Source organism: Octopus sinensis, linkage group LG9 (assembly GCF_006345805.1).
Source record: "Octopus sinensis linkage group LG9, ASM634580v1, whole genome shotgun sequence".
NCBI classification, from domain to species: domain Eukaryota; kingdom Metazoa; phylum Mollusca; class Cephalopoda; order Octopoda; family Octopodidae; genus Octopus; species Octopus sinensis.
Window position 1 is genome coordinate 3,432,058 of NC_043005.1, and position 21,881 is coordinate 3,453,938.

At 40.7% G+C, this 21,881-nt stretch overlaps 1 protein-coding gene across 1 annotated transcript in view; it reads left to right on the top strand.

Annotated features, from left to right (window-relative positions):
• Positions 1 to 21,881, top strand: part of LOC115215699 (TGF-beta receptor type-1-like) — a 75,351-nt gene that overhangs the window by 50,602 nt on the left and 2,868 nt on the right. Inside the window, exons 3-8 of the mRNA XM_029784981.2 lie at positions 2,630 to 2,781; positions 5,675 to 5,896; positions 9,791 to 10,021; positions 13,676 to 13,843; positions 17,284 to 17,367; positions 20,879 to 21,076. Coding sequence (XP_029640841.1) covers positions 2,630 to 2,781; positions 5,675 to 5,896; positions 9,791 to 10,021; positions 13,676 to 13,843; positions 17,284 to 17,367; positions 20,879 to 21,076 — 1,055 coding nt within the window. The remainder of the gene's footprint in view (positions 1 to 2,629; positions 2,782 to 5,674; positions 5,897 to 9,790; positions 10,022 to 13,675; positions 13,844 to 17,283; positions 17,368 to 20,878; positions 21,077 to 21,881) is intronic.

Genomic DNA, 21,881 nt, shown 5'->3' on the forward strand with positions numbered 1-21,881 from the left:
AACCTTGGTGGACCCCTACCTCTACCCGGAATTCTTCACTGTACTCATTGCCAACCCTCACCTTACTGACAGCGTCCTTGTACATGGCTTGCACAGCTCTCACTAACCATTCATCTATCCCTAGTTTTCTCATTGACCACCAGATAAGGGATCGAGGGAGCCTGTCAAAGGCTTTCTCCATGTCTACGAGAGCCAGGTACAGAGGTTTATCTTTGGCTAGGTAGTTCTCCTACAGCTGTCTTACCAGAAATATAGCATCAGTGGTGCTTTTCCCTGCCACGAACCCAAACTGCATCTCATCTAAACTAACTCTTTCCCTAATTAGTTTGGCTATGACCCTCTCCGTGACCTTCATTACCTGATCCAACAACTTGATACCTGTTTAATTATTTGTATCTAAAGCGTTACTAAATACATTATGTTACGTCAGTGTGCAAACAGATGCACATCTGTATTTTTGTATATGCATCTGTGCCTGCAGAATTTATTTTTGTCCCTTGAATAAATACAGTTGAGAAACTGTTGGTTATCACTGCTCATGCAAGGCTCAAAGGTCCAGATATAGCTCATTTTGGAACCACATGCTTAGGGGTTTGACTGGTGTCCTGCACTCTAGCTTTTCGGGATGAAACTTTGTCAGCAGAAACTAGGAAAAACCTGCAATATATATACATAGACGGCTCAGAAGTAAATAGACAGCATCGTTTTTGAAAGATTTATTTCTTGAAACGAAATAATGTCATTTGATGGGGTTGGATAGTTTGACAAGAGGTGGCCAGCTGGTGGGCTGCACCATTCTCTAGTTGTCTGCTTTGGCATGGTTTCTGTGGATGGATACTCTGCCTAATGAGTGCACCAGGTGCTTTTAAATGCAGCATCAGTACAGGTGCTTTTCATGTGATGCCAATATGTTTGCTTTTTATTCAGCACAAAAGCAACACCTGCACTGGTCCCATAGACATGCGTGTGTGTGACTGAGTGCATATCCCTTCTAATCTGGGCATGAATGGTAACACAGCACCACCATTCCTACAAATGGTATTGTTTGCAGTCATTCATGAATGCACATCCAGGCTGTTTGTCATACGGTAGACTGGGGGTGGGGGTGAGGTGTTGTGTGGAAACAGGTGAGGAAGAGCATCCAGCCATAGACATTTCTGTCTCTGCAAAACCTTATCTAATCCATAAGAAATGGCAAAATGGAAGCTAACACAGCAGAGAGAGAGAGAGAGAGAGAGAGAGAGTAAAGCAGGTGTTAGCATAGATAATGTAGTGAGCCAAAAAATTTTAATTGCTGAAAATTACATGTTGGTTAGTAATGATAACATGTCGTTATGCTAATTAGTAATTCTGATGAAGCAAGCAGTGGGGTGGGGTGGGGGACAACCTTTGAACAGAAATTATGATTAATCAAATATAGAATAGGGAAGGGGAGTGAGTTTAGTACTATAAATAGTGAAGGCACATACTTAAGTGGTTCGGGTGTTCAGCTCAAGATGGTAAGTTCATGAGTTCAATACCTGGCAGTGCATTGTGTCCTTGGACAAGACACTTTGTTTCAGATTGTTCCAGTCCACTCAGCTGGCAAAAACGTGTTGTACCTGCATTTCAAACGGCCAGCCTAGCCTCCCTGAGAACTATGTTAAGGGTACGCATGTCTGTGGAGTACTCAGCTACTTACATGGTAATTTCACCAGCAGTCTGTTCTGTCGACCAGAGCAACTGGAACACTCACCGTTGTAACCAACGGAATGACAGTTTTACCTATACAGACAGGTTTGTGTTTTGTTAGTCCTTATCTTATACAGGTAGAATACCACCACCAACAACAACAACAGCAACAACAACAGAAGTAAATTAATTGCACTATACATTGACAGAGGTGGTGAGAACAAGCCCAGGCAGGAGACTAAATATTTATGACTAGAGTAGATATGTTGTTGGCAGAGAAATAGGGAGATAAAGTATTTGTAGTAGCCAGAAATAATAAGTTTAGACTAGTTGTGGTCAATGTGAGAGTGACCTATGTGGTCGTGTAGTTCCTGCTTTGTATAATGATGGAGTAGTTATGGTTGGAATACCTTTAATCACAGGTCAGCTTGATTAGGGCTGACCTGGGGCTAAACAATTTCAACAAATTTATGGTTGTGTCAATTTTTTTAATTTGAGAGTTTCTAAGGTCAGTAATCAAAGAATATAACCTTACAGGCACTGTAAGGCGTAAATTACATTATATGTAACTTTATATATGTGTGTGTGTGTGCATGTATGCACACGTCTGTGTATTTAATAGAGTTTTCAAAACAGTTTCTTGATTATTCTATTGGCATTTAAAGCAGTCATATGCGGGCCAAATACTTGTTTTATGTTCAACCCAACTGGTTCTGGCCTCTCACACCTACCCTACAATGTCATTCTAAAACTGTACAATCACATCATTGAAATCTCAAAGCTCCAAGATAATCCATGGCTAATTCAAAAGAATACGAATAAATCAGCATTACAGTTGAGAGAGTAAACTGAATGCTAAACAGTTAAGCGGGTTCCTCAACTCTCTCTTTCTTGCTTATAATTCCCCTCTTTATCTGTCTGTCTCTTTTATTTTGAGTACTTTCCTTCTTTTGTTTAGTTGCCATCATAAGCCAGTGCCCAAAGATCGACCGTTTTTCTGTGAGAACAGTAATGTACGAAAGTATGACTGGAACATATCTTGTTGCTCGGACTCTGCATTTTGCAACAAAAAACTCCACCCTGTTCTTGAACCATACAAACCAGATCCTTGTAAGTATTGTCAGATCTTGAAATATTTTTGGACAGTTTATTTACAGAACATTTTTTTACTTGCAGTGTGGGAGGTGTTTATAAGTCATTTAAAAACACACAAAAGCCGTTAGATTCACTTCAACATTTAAATTTAATTTGCCAAAATATTTTCATGACGAAAGAAGCCGCAACCTGTTCACTGACAAAATTGCATGCTGCAGCATGGAATTTTGTCAGTGAACAGGTTGCGGCTTCTTTCGTCATGAAAATATTTTGGCAAATTAAATTTAAATGTTGAAGTGAATCTAACGGCTTTTGTGTGTTTTTAAATGACTTATAAACACCTCCCACACTGCAATTGTTTTTGTTTCAGCACACGATCTCAGATCAGGTCATTTGCTATGCAAGTACATCTCTGTAATATATTAGGTTGTCCCAAAAGTTCGTAAACACTTGCGAAAATTGAATTTTTACTCGCCAAGTACTAATAAAAACAACAAAAATTATTCCTCAAAATAAAGACCATTATTTTCCAAGACTTTCTACAAACTTTTGGGACAACCTTATATATTATATTATATATGTGTGTGTGTGTGGAACATAAAAAGCACCCACTACACTCACGGAGTGGTTGGCGTTAGGAAGGGCATCCAGCTGTAGAAATACTGCCAGATCAGACTGGAGCCTGGTGCAGCCATCTGGCTTCCCAGACCCTGGTCAAACCGTCCAACCCATGCTAGCATGGAAAACGGACGTTAAATGATGATGATGATATATATATATATATATATATAATATATATATATATATATATATATATATATATATATATATTATATATATATGCAAACCTACATAGTAGGCATATAAACATTACAAATTTAATTTTTTCTCCTATCTAACAGCCATGCATGCATGACAGCTTCAGATGAATATGCACACATTAATTAATTTAATTAGTTTGTCTGTTGTTATCAATAATGACCCAAAATATCACATTGTAGAAGACAGAGCATAGGGTGTCTGGCTGTGGTCCCTCAGTCCAATGCGTGCTGGGAAGGCTCCACTGCAGGTGAGGCACTGGTGGCCTGCCGCAATGGAAGGCAAGGAGTCGGCGCTGGATTTGTGCCTCTGCAACCTGCGCTCCTGTTTTGTTTGTTGGTTCAGCTTTGCCAGGTAGGGGGGTTACATGCCTGCTTTGTCCAGGTGTTGTGATTTATCCCAAAGCTCTTCACTGAGGCTTTGAGTGTGTCCTTAAAGAACTTTTTCTGCCCACCTTGCATGCACGTATCTTCCACCCGTTCACTGTAACACAGTCTCTTGTGGAGTTGCATGTCAGACATTCAAACAAAGTGGCCTGCCCACCTTACCTGTGCTCTCCTCAGCAGCAGCACCACCACACAGGTGCATGTAGACACACATGCGGCCACATAATTCTTATACGGATAGCTCTCATCTGTCTCTTCAATGTATACTTTACAACATAAGAGGAACACACACACACACACACTACAGCCACATAGCTCTTATATAAATAGTTGCCATCTATTAAGTTGTCGAGAAAGTTTTTGTGGAATTTTTAATTTTGGTTATAAATGATGTATTTTCAAATTAATTTTCGTTAAATTACTTTGACTTTATACATCATTTTAAAGCCCGTTTTTCACTCTATCTAATCGTGTTACTTTTTTACTTTTTGAATAATTTAGGCCATTTTTTCCGGAATGTTGAATACAACAAGGACAAAAAGCAAATTCGCACAATTTTCTTATTCCAGTTCAAGCTCACGATATCAGTGATGCATTTGGCCCAGGAACTACTAATGAATGTACAGCACTATGGTGGTTCAAGGAATTTCGTAGTGGTGACGGGAGTTTTGAAGATGATAAGCGTAGTGGTCGGCCATCAGATGCTGACAACAATCAACTAAGAGCCTTAGTCAAAGCCAATCCACACACAAATGTTTGAGAGCTTGCTTCTGAATTAGATGTAACGTGTATGACAATTTCCAACCACTTGAAAGAGATTGGAAAAACAAAAATACTTTTTGAAGTGTCGTCTTCCCTTCTTTTATGCAACAAGAATGACCCGTTTCTCAACCAGATTGTGACTTATGATGGAAAGTGGATTCTTTACGACAACCGGTGATGCTCAGCTCAGTGGTTGGACGCCGACGAAGCTCTACGTCACTTCTCAAAGCCAAAGTTGCACCAAAATGTCAAGGTGACTGTCTGGTGGTCTGCGGCTGGTCTCATCCATCACAGCTTTTTGGATCCAGGCGAAACCATTATGGCAGAGAAGTACTGTCAGCAAATGGATGAAATTCATAAGAAACTCCGACAACAACAGCCAGCATTGGTCAATTGAAAAGGACCAATTCTTCTCCACTACAACGCTCGGTCGCATGTCGTACAACTGACCCTGCAGAAGTTGAACGAATTGGGCTACAGAACTCTGCCTCATCCGCCATACCAGACCTCTTGCCGACCAACTACCACTTTTTCAAGCATTTTGACAACTTCCTGCATAAGAAATGCTTCATAAACCAAGACGATGCCAAACACGCCTTCAATGACTTCATGGCCACCGGAATGCAGCCAAGATATGTGCATCTGAATTTAAAGGTTAAAAACTGCAAGAACTTTCTTGACAACCTAATACATTTCCTCAACTAATATTTTACTTGTGTGAAGTCGGCAAGCTTTCAGAATTGTTAGCATGCTGGGCACAATGCTTAGCAACATTTCAACTCTCTTTGTGTTCTGAGTTCAAATTCTGCAGAAGTTTGACTTTACCTTTCATCATTTCAGGGTTGATAAAGTAAGTACCAGTCACAAAAAAGTGGGGTCAGTGTAATCGACCCCTACCTTGTGCCAAAATTTGAAATCAAAATTTTACTTGTTCGTTACAGCAAGAAGTGGATCTGAAGGAATGGACCTAACTAATACCGTAGTCATCACAATATGTGTTGGAGTGATCCTTCTGTTGCTGCTTATTGCATTCATCTACTTCTGCCAACGCCGGTCACAGATCTACTTGCCTGCTAACTCCACAGTTGACCGCTTCCAGGCCATGCAATGTGGCAGTCTGAGAAGTCTTATTGAAGACTGGTCCCCTTCTGGTTCCGGTTCAGGTCAGTTTGGACATTTTTGATGTTTTATTCTTCGTTGTTGATAGTATTTATGATGATGCTGATGGTGATGATAGTCATCATCATCATCAGCATTATCATTATTGCTATTTGTGTATGTGTACTCTCCACAAACACCACCACCACCACCACCACCACCAACATATCCAGCTGTAGAATCCGTGCCGTAACTGACATTTGGCACTTGCTGCAGCTCCTGTCAAACTGTCCAACCCATGCCAGCATGGAAAAATGGATGTTAAATGATGATGTAATTTGTAGTTTTGGTGTGTCTGTGTGTGTCACATGTATATGTAATTGTATGTGTAGTGTGTATGTTTGTGTGTAATATATGTATTTGCGTGTGTGTAAGGGTAGGCAGCAGGCATTGTCACGTGGCTAAGAAGTTTGTGTCTCCTATTAGAGCCTCGAAACTGGAAATGGTTGGCAGAAACAGTTTGGAAAGCCATAGTGAGTGTGTTTGTGTATGAGTGTTATGTGTGTGGGTGTGTTTGTGTATGAGTGTTATGTGTGTGGGTGTGTTTGTGTATGAGTGTTATGTGTGTCTCTACTTTCCCGGTTGTGTGTTGATATTGTGTATGTCCTGAAAAGAGGGAAAACCTTGACCCCTTTTAGACCAGTGATTCTCGACCATATTATACCTATGGATCCCTTTGATCCTTATTTTACTCTGCTGGACCCTTACAACTATTTAATGTTTAAAGAGAAACTTATAATTTTTCGTTGTTAATACGTTTATTCATACACTGTTACGAAAATTTAACCTTTTTTAAGATACTTTCAAGCCTTCGCCATAACTTGATTATCTTCCTATCTCTCTCTCTACAATATTTAACCGCAGGCTGCCTCAAGCCGTAATCCATCTTTTTCCCATCTTTCAGTCATTGGCGGTCTTCTTTTTCCTCCTCTTCTTCTTCATATGCTAAACTTGAAAACCGCCATTACTATTACTATTACGATTCTGCAATTTAAATTCCCAGTTCAACTACTTTCTTCTTCAATTTCAACTCCCGCTCGATGACCGCAGCAAGTTCTTAAAAAATTTATCTTACTATATTTTTTATTCGTTGTTAATACGTTTATTCATACACTGTTACGAAAATTTAACCTTTTTTAAGATACTTTCAAGCCTTCGCCATAACTTGATTTATCTTCCTATCTCTCTCTCTACAATATTTAACCGCAGGCTGCCTCAAGCCGTAATCCCATCTTTTTCCCATCTTTCAGTCATTGGAGGTGCGCCCGCCCCCCCACCCCCACCACCAATACCGTTGAACACTGTTCTCACCCCCACCCCCACCACCAATACCGTTGAACACTGTTCTCACCCCCACCACCAATACCGTTGAACACTGTTCTCACCCCCACCCCCACCACCAATACCGTTGAACACTGTTCTCACCCCCACCACCAATACCGTTGAACACTGTTCTCACCCCCCCCACCACCAATACCAGTATACCCCGTCTCTCTATCTACACCGGATACACCTTACTCATCTACACTGGGTACGCCCTACTCCCTCCTCCTCCTCCCACTACCACTTCTCCTCATATGCTTAAGACAAGCTGCTAGCGCCATAGCTCATCAACTGCCCACCGATCTTACGCTTCCTCCTGACACTGCCTCAATCCGACCATCCCCTTTTAGTACCCTCCCGCCTCGTCACCTACCCATTCTAAGTACCCCCCACCCATTCTAAGTACCCCCCTACCCATTCTAAGTACCCCGGATCCCCAAAGTACCCCGGATCCCCAAAATACCCCAATCCCCAAAGTACCCCGGACCTCGTTGCCCCCGTGCCGCTGACACGTTAAAATGCTCGAATCCGATCGTGACGATGCCGGACCCTCCGGCCCCTGTGCAGGTGGCACGTAAAAAGCACCCAATCCACTCACGGAGTGGTTGGCGTTAGGAAGGGCATCCAGCCGTAGAAACTCTGCCAGATTCAGACTGGAGCCTGGAGCGGCCCCTGGCTTCCCAGACCCGGTCAAACCGTCCAACCCGTGCTAGCGCGGAAAGCGGACGTTAAACGATGATGATGATGATGATGATGATGATATCGTTAGGAATTTCATGAGAAAATTCTTAGAATATGTTGTATATTGTAGAAGTATAACCGATTTGTTGCACATAAATTTATTTCAATAAACTCTTGACCCCCAAGGTTCTTGTGGACCCTGGTTGGAAACCACTGATTTAGACAGTGCTAATGTTTACTGTAAAAAGATCTCCTTTTGTTTTATGGCTCACCATATGAAAGACTGACGGATTAAATACCTAAGTTGGAAATGAATTATTGGTAGTGACATAAAACTGCTTCAGCAAGTTTTGTTTGCTATTGTAGAAAAGGCACAAATGTGATCATTGACAGAGCGGCTAACCGGCTTCCGTGCCAGTGGCACTTAAGAGGCACCATTCGAGCATGATTGTTGCCAGAGCAGATATCTGGCCTCCATGCTGGTGGCACATAAAAGACACCATTCGAGCATGATCGTTACCAGCATTGCCTTACTGGCACCTGTGCCGGTGGCATGTGTAAAAGATTCGAGCAAGGCCATTGCCAGCACTGCCTGACTGGCACGTGAAAAGCACCCACTACACTCTCGGAGTGGTTGGCGTTAGGAAGGGCATCCAGCTGTAGAAACTCTGCCAGATCAAGATTGGGGCCTGGTGCAGCCATCTGGTTCGCCAGACCTCAGTCAAACCATCCAACCCATTCTAGCATAGAAAGCGGATGTTAAACGATGATGAAGTTGGTGGTTGTATGACTTGAGCATGTTGAACAAATAGTTCAGTGCCTGTTGCTATAGGGAGCACTCCGTCGGCTACGAGGGAACTGCTTGCTCGTGAAATTAGCGTGCAAGTGGCTGAGCTCTCCACAGGCACGTACATGTACCCTTAATGTTATTCTCAGGGAGATTCAACATGACACTGTGTGACAAGGGTGGCCTTTTGAAATTCAGGTACTACTCACTTTTGCCAGCTGAGTGGACTGGAGCAACGTGAAATAAAATGTCTTGCTCAAGGACACAACACATCGCCGGGAATTGAACTCACGACCTTACAATCATGAGCCGAATGCCCTAACCACTAGGCCACATGCCTTCACATGCATGTTGCTATATATCGGTGGTAAGTGCAAAATAATTTTTAATCAGTTGAAATTGTAGCTAGAATGAGAAGAAAATTATTTTGTGTTGATGAAGTCTCACAAGGGATAAGAGAGAGAGAGAGAGAACTTTCTGAAATTTCAATTGACCAAAATTTAAAAGGTGGTGTTGATCTTTAGCAACTCCCAGTATTTCTGTTATAGAGTTCTTTGGTCACTTGGCAAGCAATACTGGACAGGTCATAGCTTCTATGTCAGTGTGCTGTGTCCCAAGTGATGAAACTGTTGGCTTGTCTCTTGTGTGGTAAAACCAAACTGGCACTGGTTATGATGACAAAGGTTCCAGTTGATTTGATCGACAGAACAGCCCTCTCGTGAAATTAACATGCACGTGGCTGAGTACTCCATAGATACGCATGCCCTTAACATAGTTCTCAAGGAGATTCAGTGTGATACAGCGTGATAAGGTTGGTCCCCTTGTGAATTACAGGTACAACTCATTTTTGACAGCTGTGTGGACTGGAGCAGTGTGAAAATGAAGTGTCTCGCTCAAGGACTCGGCATGCTGCTAGGAACTGAACTCACGACCTTACGATCATGATCTGAATACCCCTAACCACTTAACCACATACCTTCCCTAACAGTTATATACTGGTGTCAATTCAATCTATCACATCCTGTTTCTCCACAAAGCTTTGTGTGTCAGTATGAACGACCCTTATTTGTTCGTTGTGTCACGATGCAATCCCCTCTTTTTGTTGCAGGTCTTCCTCTCCTTGTTCAGCGAACCATAGCAAGACAGATACGGCTCATAGAGATTATTGGAAAAGGCCGTTATGGTGAAGTGTGGCGGGGACAGTGGCGGGGTGAGTCGGTGGCGGTGAAGATCTTCTCCTCACGAGATGAACGTTCGTGGTTTCGTGAGGCTGAAATTTACCAAACAGTGATGCTTCGTCATGAGAACATTCTTGGTTTTGTTGGAGCTGATAATAAGGGTAAGAAACTGGATTTTGGTAAAGTAAATACTGGTTCAGTCTCAGTGGCAGCTTAAGAAATTCTTTCGAAAATCCCTTTTTTTTATTAAAAAAAAAATTTTTTTTAAGAAGCAGTGTGGCCAATGCTGGTTTCGTGTCAGTGGCACCCATGCTGCTGTCATGGAACTAACACCCATGCTGGTGGCATGTAATAAGCATTTTTCAAGTGCTGGGCCTCATGGAGGCAATGACAAATGGCTGAGAACTTTGACAATATGCTGTGCTTGATAAGGAAGATCCATCAAACCAAGTGAAATTGTAGTCATGGTAGATATTGGTGTTATGCAACTGTTACCAGTGCTGGTGGCGCATAAAAGCATCTGTTACACTCTTGGGAGTGGTTGGTATTAGGAAGGGCATCCAGCCGTAGAAACCAGCCCCCTCACCTTAACAACCCTGATCAAACCGTCCAACCCATGCCAGCATGCACAATGGACTTTAAATGATGATGACATCAGAATTTAATCGCTCCCTGAAATTTTCCATCCTAATCTTTTGGTAGTTACTATAGTGTTAGAGCGTCATCTTCCATTAGGTTGCCTGGGTAACAAAAGCTATCAACAACTACTGTGGAGTCTTCTAATCACTGAAAAATATTTCATCTCACTGATGTTTAACTGAATAAATATATTATCATTTATTTCATTTCAATTGTTTTGTTCACCTAAAATTCTTCAAGGCAGTGCCCCAGCATGGTCACAGTCTAATGAGTGAAACCTTGCCAGATCAGACTGGGGCCTGGTGCAGCCTTCTGGCTTGCCAGTCCTCAGTCAAACCGTCCAACCCATGCCAGCGTGGAAAGTGGACGTTAAATGATGTTGACAATGATGATGATGATTATTATTATTACTGTTGATGGGCATTCCAAGTGTTAGAAATAGTAGAGCAACAAGTAAAATGCCTGGTGGTAGTTACATTCCTTTACATTCTCAGTTATTATTACTAGTAAATCCACCTGTCTACGATGGAGGCATAACACGAGGGAAGGAAGTCATAACAGCAGTATGTATTGAGAAATGTGTAAACGGACTTTGATAGATTACTGGGTGATGTCTCAGAGAAATCACATTGTTGTTGGTGATACAGCATTCTATTGCAGCTGTATGGCATGTGTTTGCGACTAAGGGAGATGTGATGACGATTCACTCCCAAACTGAAATAGGCTCCCAGCCCCTGTATCATGAATGGTTATGTGGACCACTCCTAATAAAAGCCAGAACTTTCTTCGACCACTACATAAAAAGTATTAAGAGAAAAATGTTATTTAGATATACTTTTATTTTAGTTGTTTACACTATTTTACGCTTGTTTATACTCTTACACATTCAAAGTTCACAAAGTTCCTTATTTAAATTATGAACTGTATTCCTTTCAATAATAATATGATTACAAAACTTCTTTGTAGATGATATTTTCTGTTTGGTTGATACTAATTTTCACATAAAATGCACCATTTGTACATGGCCATTGCCAGTGATGCCTGACTGGCTCCCATACCAGTGGCACATAAAAAGCACCATTCAAGCGTGGTCGATGACAGTACCGGCTGACTGGTCCCGTGCTGGTGACACTTAAAAAGCACCATACAAGCATGGTCATTGCTAGTGCCGCCTGACTGGCTCTTGTGCCGGTGACACGTAAAAAGCACCATTCATGTGTGGTCGATGCCAGTACCACCTGACTGGCCCTTATGCTAGTTGCACATAAAAAGCACCCACTACACTCTCTGAGTGGTTGGCGTTAGGAAGGGCATCCAGCTGTAGAAACTGTGCCAGATCAGATTGGAGCCTGGTGCAGCCATCTAGCTTGCCAGCTCTCAGTGAAACCATCCAACCCATGCCAGCATGGAAAGTAGACGTTAAACGACAACGATGACGATGATGTTGCTCTACTCATTGCAATATATGACTGGCTGAGTGTAAACATTGGACTGAGTAAAAATACTCCTACACAATCTAAAGTCTGGCCCGGTGCCTTGTTTGCTGTGAATGTGTGAGCAGAATCTTTAAGGTTGCAAAATATCAAACTAAGACTTACTTCTCACTGTTCTATGCGAATAGTGTCTGGATGTTCTGGTACTATGGGTTATTTTGATTGACAGAACTGAGATTTAAACAACAGCCTCTTCGATTAGCTGTTTTGAATCCTGCTCAAGACTGACACACTCCAATAACCACTTCATAATCACACACACACACATTATATACTGACACACACTTTTCCCATTTTATTTTCGCTATTAACCATCCTCACGATCCCCTTTATATCTACAATGGGGCCACGAACTATATGATGAAAATCCAGAGTTACTCATGGTTGGTGAATTTTTAATAATGCAAAGGGGGTTTATCAATTCAAAAATCGATATCCATGAAATAATCATACTTTCTGATTTTTTAATGCTAAAAGCCTTCCTGATGACCATCTTTGTGATCCCCAAAAGTATTGAAATCCTTGGTCCAGCTGTCTGGCCATGAAGAGGGAACAAACAGAGAAGGACATAACGCCCATTATAGTAAGACATCAAATCTGCCCCTTTATGATAGGAAATAAAGGGATAGTACCACAAATTTAAACCCTCTAAATTCACGAACTGTATGGGGATGGGGACGGAATCCAGGGTTAATTCTCGTCACTGAAATTTTAACAAAAAAAAAAACGATGATTTATTAATACAAAATTCAATATCCACTAAATAATTATACTTGTTCACATTTTTTTCTGCTAAAAACCTTTCTGATTACCTCTTTTGTAATCCTGAAAAACATCGTGACCATTGGTTCAGCCGTTTGAGTGTAAAGAGAGAACAGACAGACACAATGCCGATTATAGTAAGATTACTGGTCCAATAAATTGTTGGAAGTTGGCATGAAAATGCCATGCGGAGGTTTTGGCTTGACATTATGAGTTCAAATCTTGTCACAGTCAACTTTGCCTTTCATCCTTTTAGGATCAATAAAATACTAGTCAAATGCTAGGGTCGACTGAATGGACCAACCTGCTCCCTCAAAAACTGCTGGCCTTGTGCCATAATAAAAAATTATTATTATTATTGACACAATTGCCCTGAGTTTGTGTGAGGTTTGCTCGCCAGAGGCTGGTTTCTATAAGAATTCTGCCTTAAGTAAGGGACATAACTCTGTATGGGTCGGTATTTCTTGAGAAAGAACAGCCTCTCCTTCACGAGTGAATTAATTAAACAGTAAGAAAAGGTGTCTGGCCATGAAGAGGGAAGAAACAGAGGCGGACATAACGCCCATTATAGTAAGACATCAAATCTGCCCATTTACGATAGGAAATAATCACAAATTTAAACCGTCTAAATTCACGTACTATATGGGGATGGGGACGGAATCCATGCAGCCACGGAAAAGAGTTGTCAAAAAGATAAGAAGCCAAAATATAATTAAAACTGTGTGTCCTCCTCCTCGCTTACATTCTAACTTTACCTTTCTTCCAATATTAATAAAATACACTCATTTCTGAAATGTAGGTTCAAATCAATAACAGACTTCTCCCTTACAACTTTGTGCCCATTTACCAATGATACCAGATGCTGTTGTAAATAAATTTCTCAATCTGATATTAAAACAAAAAACGTTTTCTCTTTTTCAGATGATGGTACCTGGACTCAATTGTGGTTGGTTACTGATTATCACGAAAATGGTTCACTTTATGATTTTTTAAACAAGAATGTTATTACAAAACAAGATTTGATCAAAATAGCCCTTTCAATTGCTTGTGGTTTGGCTCATTTGCATATGCAGATATTAGGGGTACAAGGTAAGTGTGAACTACACTGATATCTGAAACTGGGCAGAGGGATAAAAATATGCACCCCATCTCATTTTGCCTTTTTTTTTTTCCATCTTCAGATTGTAATGTTTTCACGGCATTTCGAAATTTAACCCCACTCCCTCCTTCTGAGAAAATCTTTTTCTGAAATTGCAATCTTTTTTTACAAAAATTACTCCCCTCCTACCCCATATTGGAATCTGTAGAGGAAAAACGCGAAATGGGATGGGGTACGTATTGTTCACCTCTGCTTGAAATTGGTAATTAATTTTATTAGTGTTTCATAACTTTCACAGAGGTTTGTCAGTTGAGGTGGGCATCTGCGAAGCCAAAATATTGTAAATTCATCCATTGTTGTCCTCAACAAACTGCTTCCTTCCACATAACTCAGTCACATTTGTATGGTTTAGAAGTGAATTCTTTGAGCAACTCATCCAACCATTCGTCTGTTGTTTTTTTGGTTTTTACCAGAGCTAAACCACAACAGTCCTATTTGAAAACTTTAACTCTGAAATAGAGATATTTTTTCCATTCCAGCATATATATTCTTTTATTTTGTTTTTACTGGATGCAATCATTAGACTGTGACCATGCTGGAGCACTGCTGGTATTTATTTTAGTCAGAAACATATTTTATTGGAGAGACAAAAGGCAAAGTGGACCAGAATTTAGTAACTAAGCAAATACCACAAGGTGTTTGGATACACTCTTCTGATTCTATCCACCAGTCATAGGATATTCTAAATGAAATAAAAAAAAATTTTTTTTTAAATTTAGACATTTACATATTAGAAGTGTTATTGTTGTTCTTCAAGTCAGCCCTGATTGAACAGACCTATAATCAAAGGCATTCCAACCATGATCCTTCAATTTTTGTTTTAGCCACAGTCTACCTAACACTAAACTAGTCAATGCATTCCTCACTTTTCTAAAGATGGAAAGATGTAATTCAAGGCATTTAAATAAGATTGACATCTGTTTTGTGACATTGTTAAGAATTCATCACTATGTCTACAGAGCTCTTGTAGGCATTGTACTCCACACTGAAAAATTTAGAACTGTTTTTATATTTTATCTTAATTATTGTAATTAATAGGTAATTTAGTGTTAATATATTTAACCCTTCTGTTATCATATTTCTAACAAAACACCTTATTTTATTTGAATTGATATTGAAAATAATGAAGAATTTAGCAAAATAATGTTGAAATCATTAAGCTAGTGTTTGGAATGTAAATGAACAAGAAATTTCGTTGGAAGGTTTTTGAGATCACTTTAAAACAGGAAGTTTGTATCAGAGAACCAGAGGCAGTGTCTGTCAGGTTGGTATCAGAAGGTTAACTTGCAATATTGTGAAGCAATCAATGATGTTACCATTTCTTAAGCAAGTGATTCATCTCCCCACAGGCACCTACTGTGAAAGATTGTACTTTGTTGAGGAGGATAAGCTAAGACCAAAGCATTTCTAAAGTTGCTTTTCAGATTTGCCAGTGAAATGAATAACACCGGTCATTGGTTAATATTGGTTTTTATTTGCTTTCTGACTCCATATTTATTTGTAGTTAGTTTTCTGCATTAAATATGTTAGCACTAAATTATTACCCTGCACGCCATAAGCGAAAACAGGGTATTGTAATCACATGTCTTTGTTAGTCTGTGTGTTTGCAAAATTACTGGAAAACGGCTGAATGGATTTTCATCACATTTGGCAGAAATATTCATTGGGTGAGGGGCTCAAAATGATGATCATTTGGTTTGATTATCCTTAAACAGACAGACAGAAAAAAAAAGAAAAGAAAATCGAACTTACAAATTACCTGATAAGCAAGTGGTCACATTATTTTATTCTTTTATTTGTTTCAGTCATTTGACTGCGGCCATGCTGGAGCACCGCCTTTAGTTGAGCAAATTGACCCCAGGACTTATTCTTTGTAAGCCTAGTACTTATTCTATCGGTCTCTCTTGCCGAACTGCTAAGTGACGGGGACGTAAACACACCAGCATCGGTTGCCAAATAATGTTGGGGGGGCAAACACAGACACACAAACATATACATCATCATCATCATCATCGTTTAACGTCCGTTCTCCATGCTAGCATGGGTTGGACGGTTCGACCGGGGTTCTGGGAAGCCAGAAGGCTGCACCAGGCTCCAGTCTAATCTGGCAATGTTTCTACAGCTGGATGCCCTTCCTAACGCCAACCACTCCGTGAGTGTAGTGGGTGCTTTTTACGTGCCACCTGCACAGGTGCCAGGCGAGGCTGGCAACGGCCACGGTCGGATTGGTGTATTTTATGTGCCACCGGCACGGAAGCCAGTCGAGGCGGTGCTGGCATCGGCCACGAGTCGGATAGTGCTTTTTACGTACCACCAGACCAGGGATCCTGGCTGGTTCAATTCGGTTTCGATTTCGCTTGCCCCAACATGTCTTCGCAAGCAGGGGGGGTTGGCATGGGTGTCTGTCGTCGGATGAAGTTCTATATCGACTTCGCTTGCCTCAACAGGTCTTTGTGTCCAAGGGAGGAAAGGCATTCATATACATGCATATATATATATATATATATATATATACACATACACATACACACACATACAACGGGCTTCTTTCAGTTTCGTCTACCAAATCCACTCACAAGGCTTTGGTTGGCCCAAGGCTTTGGTTGGCCCAAGGCTATAGCAGAAGACACTTGCCTAAGGTGCCACACAGTGGGACTGAACCCAGAACCATGTGGTTGGTAAGCAAGCTACTTACCACACAGCTGCATTCACTTTCTTTTTCATATGAATTGACCCTTGTCTGCATGTATAGACTATAGCGTACCTATGTGCGTATATACATACATAAATACATGCATAGATATGCGACTGTGTGTGTGTGTGTGTACAGTGATGGATTTGAGGGTTTCATTTATTTATGACTTGATTTCTTAATTTCACCAGGGTATAAATACCTATAATGGTGATACTTACAAAAAAAATTTTTTTGAAATCAATCTCACAAATTTCCCAGTAAGCAAGTGGTCATATTAATTTGTTCACTGTCTTTTTCATATGAATCGACCCTCATCTGCGTGTGTATAAATCATGGTGTACCTATGTGTATATACATGTGTGCGTACATATGTAGATATGCAACTGTTTGTGTGTGTGTGTGTGTACAGTGATGGATTCAAGGATTTCACTTATTTATGAGCCAATTTCTTAATTTCACCACAGTATAAATACCTAAAATGGTGATATTGAAAGGAAATTTAAAGAAATTCAGTTGACTGTGTAAGCAACACATTGTAAGCCATGCTATAATTTGTGAAAAAATTTATCTGCACGCAGGGTATGCATTGCTCCTCCAATACCTTTTTTTTTCATCTACGTTGCACATAGTTTCCCTGAATCATTTGATATCATTAAGGATTGTTTTATTTTCCAGGTAAACCTGCCATTGCCCATCGAGATTTAAAAAGTAAGAATATTTTAGTAAAAAGAAATATAACCTGTTGTATTGCTGACTTAGGTAAGTATTGATATCTTGACGGATTAATTTTTTTAGCCATATTCTGCTACCATGTTACCATGTTGACATTAAACTACGTTTGTCTCAGTTTTGAAAATAATGTAAAATTTCGTAAATTAACTTTGTCGTTATTAACCCTTTCCTCACCTTATTCCTGTTGGGGGTTGTTGGGAGCTTGTGTCATCAGATGTCATCAGAGGTCCTTTGATGTTTCGTCGATGCTGCTATAATAGCTGGTTAAGTTAATGAATGAAAGCATATTTCTTGGCTGCAGGAAAAGTAACTGAACCACACCTGCAGACATTTAACAGAAGAATTTATTGCTGTACATAAGACAAACTGTGTTGGTCTTTTACAGTTAACAACAACAACAACAATTACAGCCTGGGAGAGAGAGACACTTCTCTGAGCTTACAACAAGCTATTGGTGTGGCAACATGCAGCTTGTTCAACATAACTGGAAACAATTGTGCTACATTCATGGTGATGGAGGTTTCTGGTCACCTGTCTGCACCACCTGGCTTAGCCATCTTCTTGGGTTGTCTTAGCCCATCTTCTTGGTTGCTTGCTTTGGAAAACAGGGAGGGGTTAGTGACAGGAAGAGCGTCTGGCTGTAAAATAATGCCTCTGTTGGCAAGAGAGGAGACGCATATTGCTTAGCCACCTTTCAACATTCTTTGATTAATTACTGCCAAAAGTAGCTTTTATAGAGTACAAGAAGGAGATTCTATTGGATTGAATCACACAATAGCTTCATGCTGATTGGCTGCTTAATAAACCAATCATGTGAAACTATTGTGGTTTGGTTGTGGCACCTGACCAATTACTGAGCAGTTAGGTTTTGAATCATCACAACAAAGGATACTGCCTTGGAAAACAGGGAGGGGGGGTTAATGATAGGAAGAGCACCTGGCTGTAAAATAATGCCTCAATGATTTGTATTCATCCAACCCATGCTGGCATGAATAAAAAACTGTTGTAAAATAAATGTATGTATGTATGTATGTATGTATGTATGTATGTATGTATGTATGTATGTACGTATGTACGTACGTACGTACGTACGTATATACATGTATATATATATATCTATGTATGTATATGTGTATATGTAGGCACAGACAACATGGCTGTGTGGTTAGGAATTTTGCTTTGAACCTACATTGTCTTGGGTTCAGTCCCACTGCACTGCAACTTGGGCTGGTATCTTTTACTCAGGCCATTCAATAGCTTGAGATTGAATTTGATAGATGGAAACTGTGTAGAAGTCTGTCATATGTGTGTGTGTGTGTGTATATATATATATATATATATATATATATATATATATATATAAAAATAAATATGAGTTAGAGGTTATGCGACCGTCTAAGGGATAAACATATCTGTAGGCACTACAGGTGTATTACCTAACTATGTATAGGCCTTGTTGTAAGGTTAACAGTAGTTGGTAATTTTATATGGTAAACCGTGGTTTACTATATTCAGATAAGAAAAGAAACGGAGCAACAATTAACAATTAAAAGTTGATCATTGGTATTAAATGGTCATAGTTTAATACCAACGCTTAACTTCTAATTAATTTTTGCTCCATTTCTTTTCTTATCTGAAGATATATATAAACAGCAAAATGTGTGTGTGTGTGTTCTTTATACAAATCCACAATTTTTCAGTTAGAGGGCTCGCTTTTTCTATGGTCATTCAAAACTGTCCAAGGGTGGTCATGCACATCTTTACATTTCCCCAGTCACCCCGCAAAGCCATTAAAAAATCAATAGAAGTGACTTTTTTTGTGAATTTTCTATCCAAAACCCAATCAAAATGCCCGAAACTTGATACGCCAATTGAATGCCAGCTAGCTGTATGTGATTGGTCAGAGATCTGGACAGTACTCGCGTGTATGTGCGCACACACGCAGCTGTATATGCATGCACTAGCAGTATGACCTGGTGTTGCCGGGTCATAGGGCTAGTAGATATATTAAAGAGAGAGCGATATAACAAAATGAAATCAAACCAAATAGAGATATTTTGGAATCGTTTAATTTGTTTCAGGTTTGTGTAATAGGTAAAAGGAAATGCGTGCATTACATAAACCTTCCTCAGTTAAAACGTTTCAAAAAACTGAGCAAGATTTATGAAAGGGATGCGTGTTTCCTATCATTATTATGCAAGCCTAAAACATAATATTAAATAAGTTCAAAATATCACTTTGGTTTGATTTCCGTGTTACAACTAACACGACTCAATGCCAGTACAGACTGGTCAGTCTTGATTCCACTTATGCGAGGACTCTAACAACAATTTGGAGTAGTTTATTAAATTTGACTCAAATAAAAAATTCTGGTACTCTGTGCCTTTTCTTAGTGTAACACAACATACATACATACATAACATACATACATACATGTGTGCGTGGATGTGTGATCATCATCATCTAACATCCGTTTTCCATGCTGGCATGGGTTAGACGGTGTGACCAGAGCTGGTAAGCTGCACCAGGTTCCATAGTCTGTTTTGGCATGGATTCTATGGCTGGATGCCCTTCCTAACACCAACCTCTTTACAGAGTATTCTGGGTGCTTTTATATGGCACTGCTCAGGCACTTTCAGGTGGTGCCACACAGGTGCTTTTGCATGGCACCACAACAAGTGCTTTACACCACCAGCAGGATTGATCTTAACACTTCTGCTGCAAGGTATAGGCCTTCTTGAGTACAGGTAGGTGCCCGGTAACTCAGTCCCTTGTCATCTTGCCTGAAGGGTTCAGCTTCCCAAAGCTGTTCTTTAGTATTTCACCACATGTCTTCCTGGGTCTCCCACTTCCATGTGTTCCATCCACTTTGAGAGATTGGTACTTCTTTATGAAGCTGTCAGCACCCATCCACATCACCTGACCAAACATGCATATATATCATCATCATCGTCGTCGTTTAATGTCCGCTTTCCATGCTAGCATGGGTTGGACGGTTTGACTGAGGTCTGGCGAACCAGACTCCAATCTGATCTGGCAGAGTTTCTACAGCCGGATGTCCTTCCTAATGCCAACCACTCCAAGAGTGTAGTGGGTGCTTTTACGTGCCACTGGCACGAGGGCCAGTTTGGTGGTACTGGCAACGGCCACGCCCAAATGGTACTTTTTACGTGCCACCTGCACAGGAGTCAGTCCAGCGGCACTGGTGACGACCTCGCTCAAATGTTTCACATGCCACCAGTGCAAGTGCTAGTAGGGTGACGCGGTGACGATCACGCTCGAACGGTGTGCTTAACATGCCATCGGCACGAAGACCAGCTTGTTGCTCTGGCAATGATCTCACTTGTGTGTGTATATATATATATATATATATATATATATATATATATAGGTAGAATTTTCTTTCATTTCATTTCCAGTCTCACGATTGAGATTATGAAATTTAAATAACAGTATGTCAGGTGCCAACTGCAGTAAAGAGACCCACCACACACACACACAATGACAAATGCCTTAAATTTTCCTTTTTTGCTGATAGGTTTGGCTGTGCGACATGATTCAGAGACCGACAAGATTGATATACCCCACAACACACGGGTTGGAACCAAGCGTTACATGGCACCAGAAGCGCTGGATGAAACGATAAATGTTAACCAGTTTGATTCATTTAAACGAGCTGATGTTTATTCCTATGGTTTGGTTTTGTGGGAAACTGCAAGACGCTGCAATGGGTTTAGTAAGTATTGTGGGAATTCTTCACATTCATCTCTTCTTTTTTACTCACCCCCCCATGTCTTGCTTTATCTTTTTCTAGTTCTCTCTATCTTTCTCTCACTCTCTCTCTCTCTTACTCATTCTCTCTTTCTCTCCTCCACACCACCCTCTGTTTCTTTCTTTACCTCCTCTTCTTTCTCTTCTCAGTTCCCCTCTTTGTCCATTAACGCAACTCCCTACTCACTTTCACTCTTCCTCTCATTATTAGATGCATTATCACAAACCTCTCTTCACACTCTCCCCTACAACCTCCTACAGACCTTCTCTGTGTTGCAGAATGCAACATTCTCCTCCACCGCCACCTCCACCACCATTAATATTTCAACCAAAGCTACAAAGCACAAAGGGTTCTCTATGTAGCCACTCGGCTTGCTAGAAATAATAGCTAAATCTTTGGCAAATCATGAGAGTGTTTAGAACAAGTCGTTTACAAAACTTAATACCATACACATTCACCCTCCCCTACCCTCAGTGGTAACCCTTAATCACGGTTTCGATTCCCAGACCGGGCGTTGTGAGTGTTTATTGAACGAAAACACCTAAAGCTCCACGAGGCTCCAGCAGGGGGTGGTGGCGACCCCTGTTGTACTCTTTCGCTCCAACTTTCTCTCACTCTTTCTTCCTGTTTCTTGTCCCCGACTTCCTACGCAACCGCTGAGCCTGGATGCGCATTCATCCATCCGTCGATGCTCTCGGTGTCGGGGGTTGACCTGCTTTCTCTTCTGCGGGTCTTACGAATAGCAAAGGACCACGTTGCGGACTTCTCC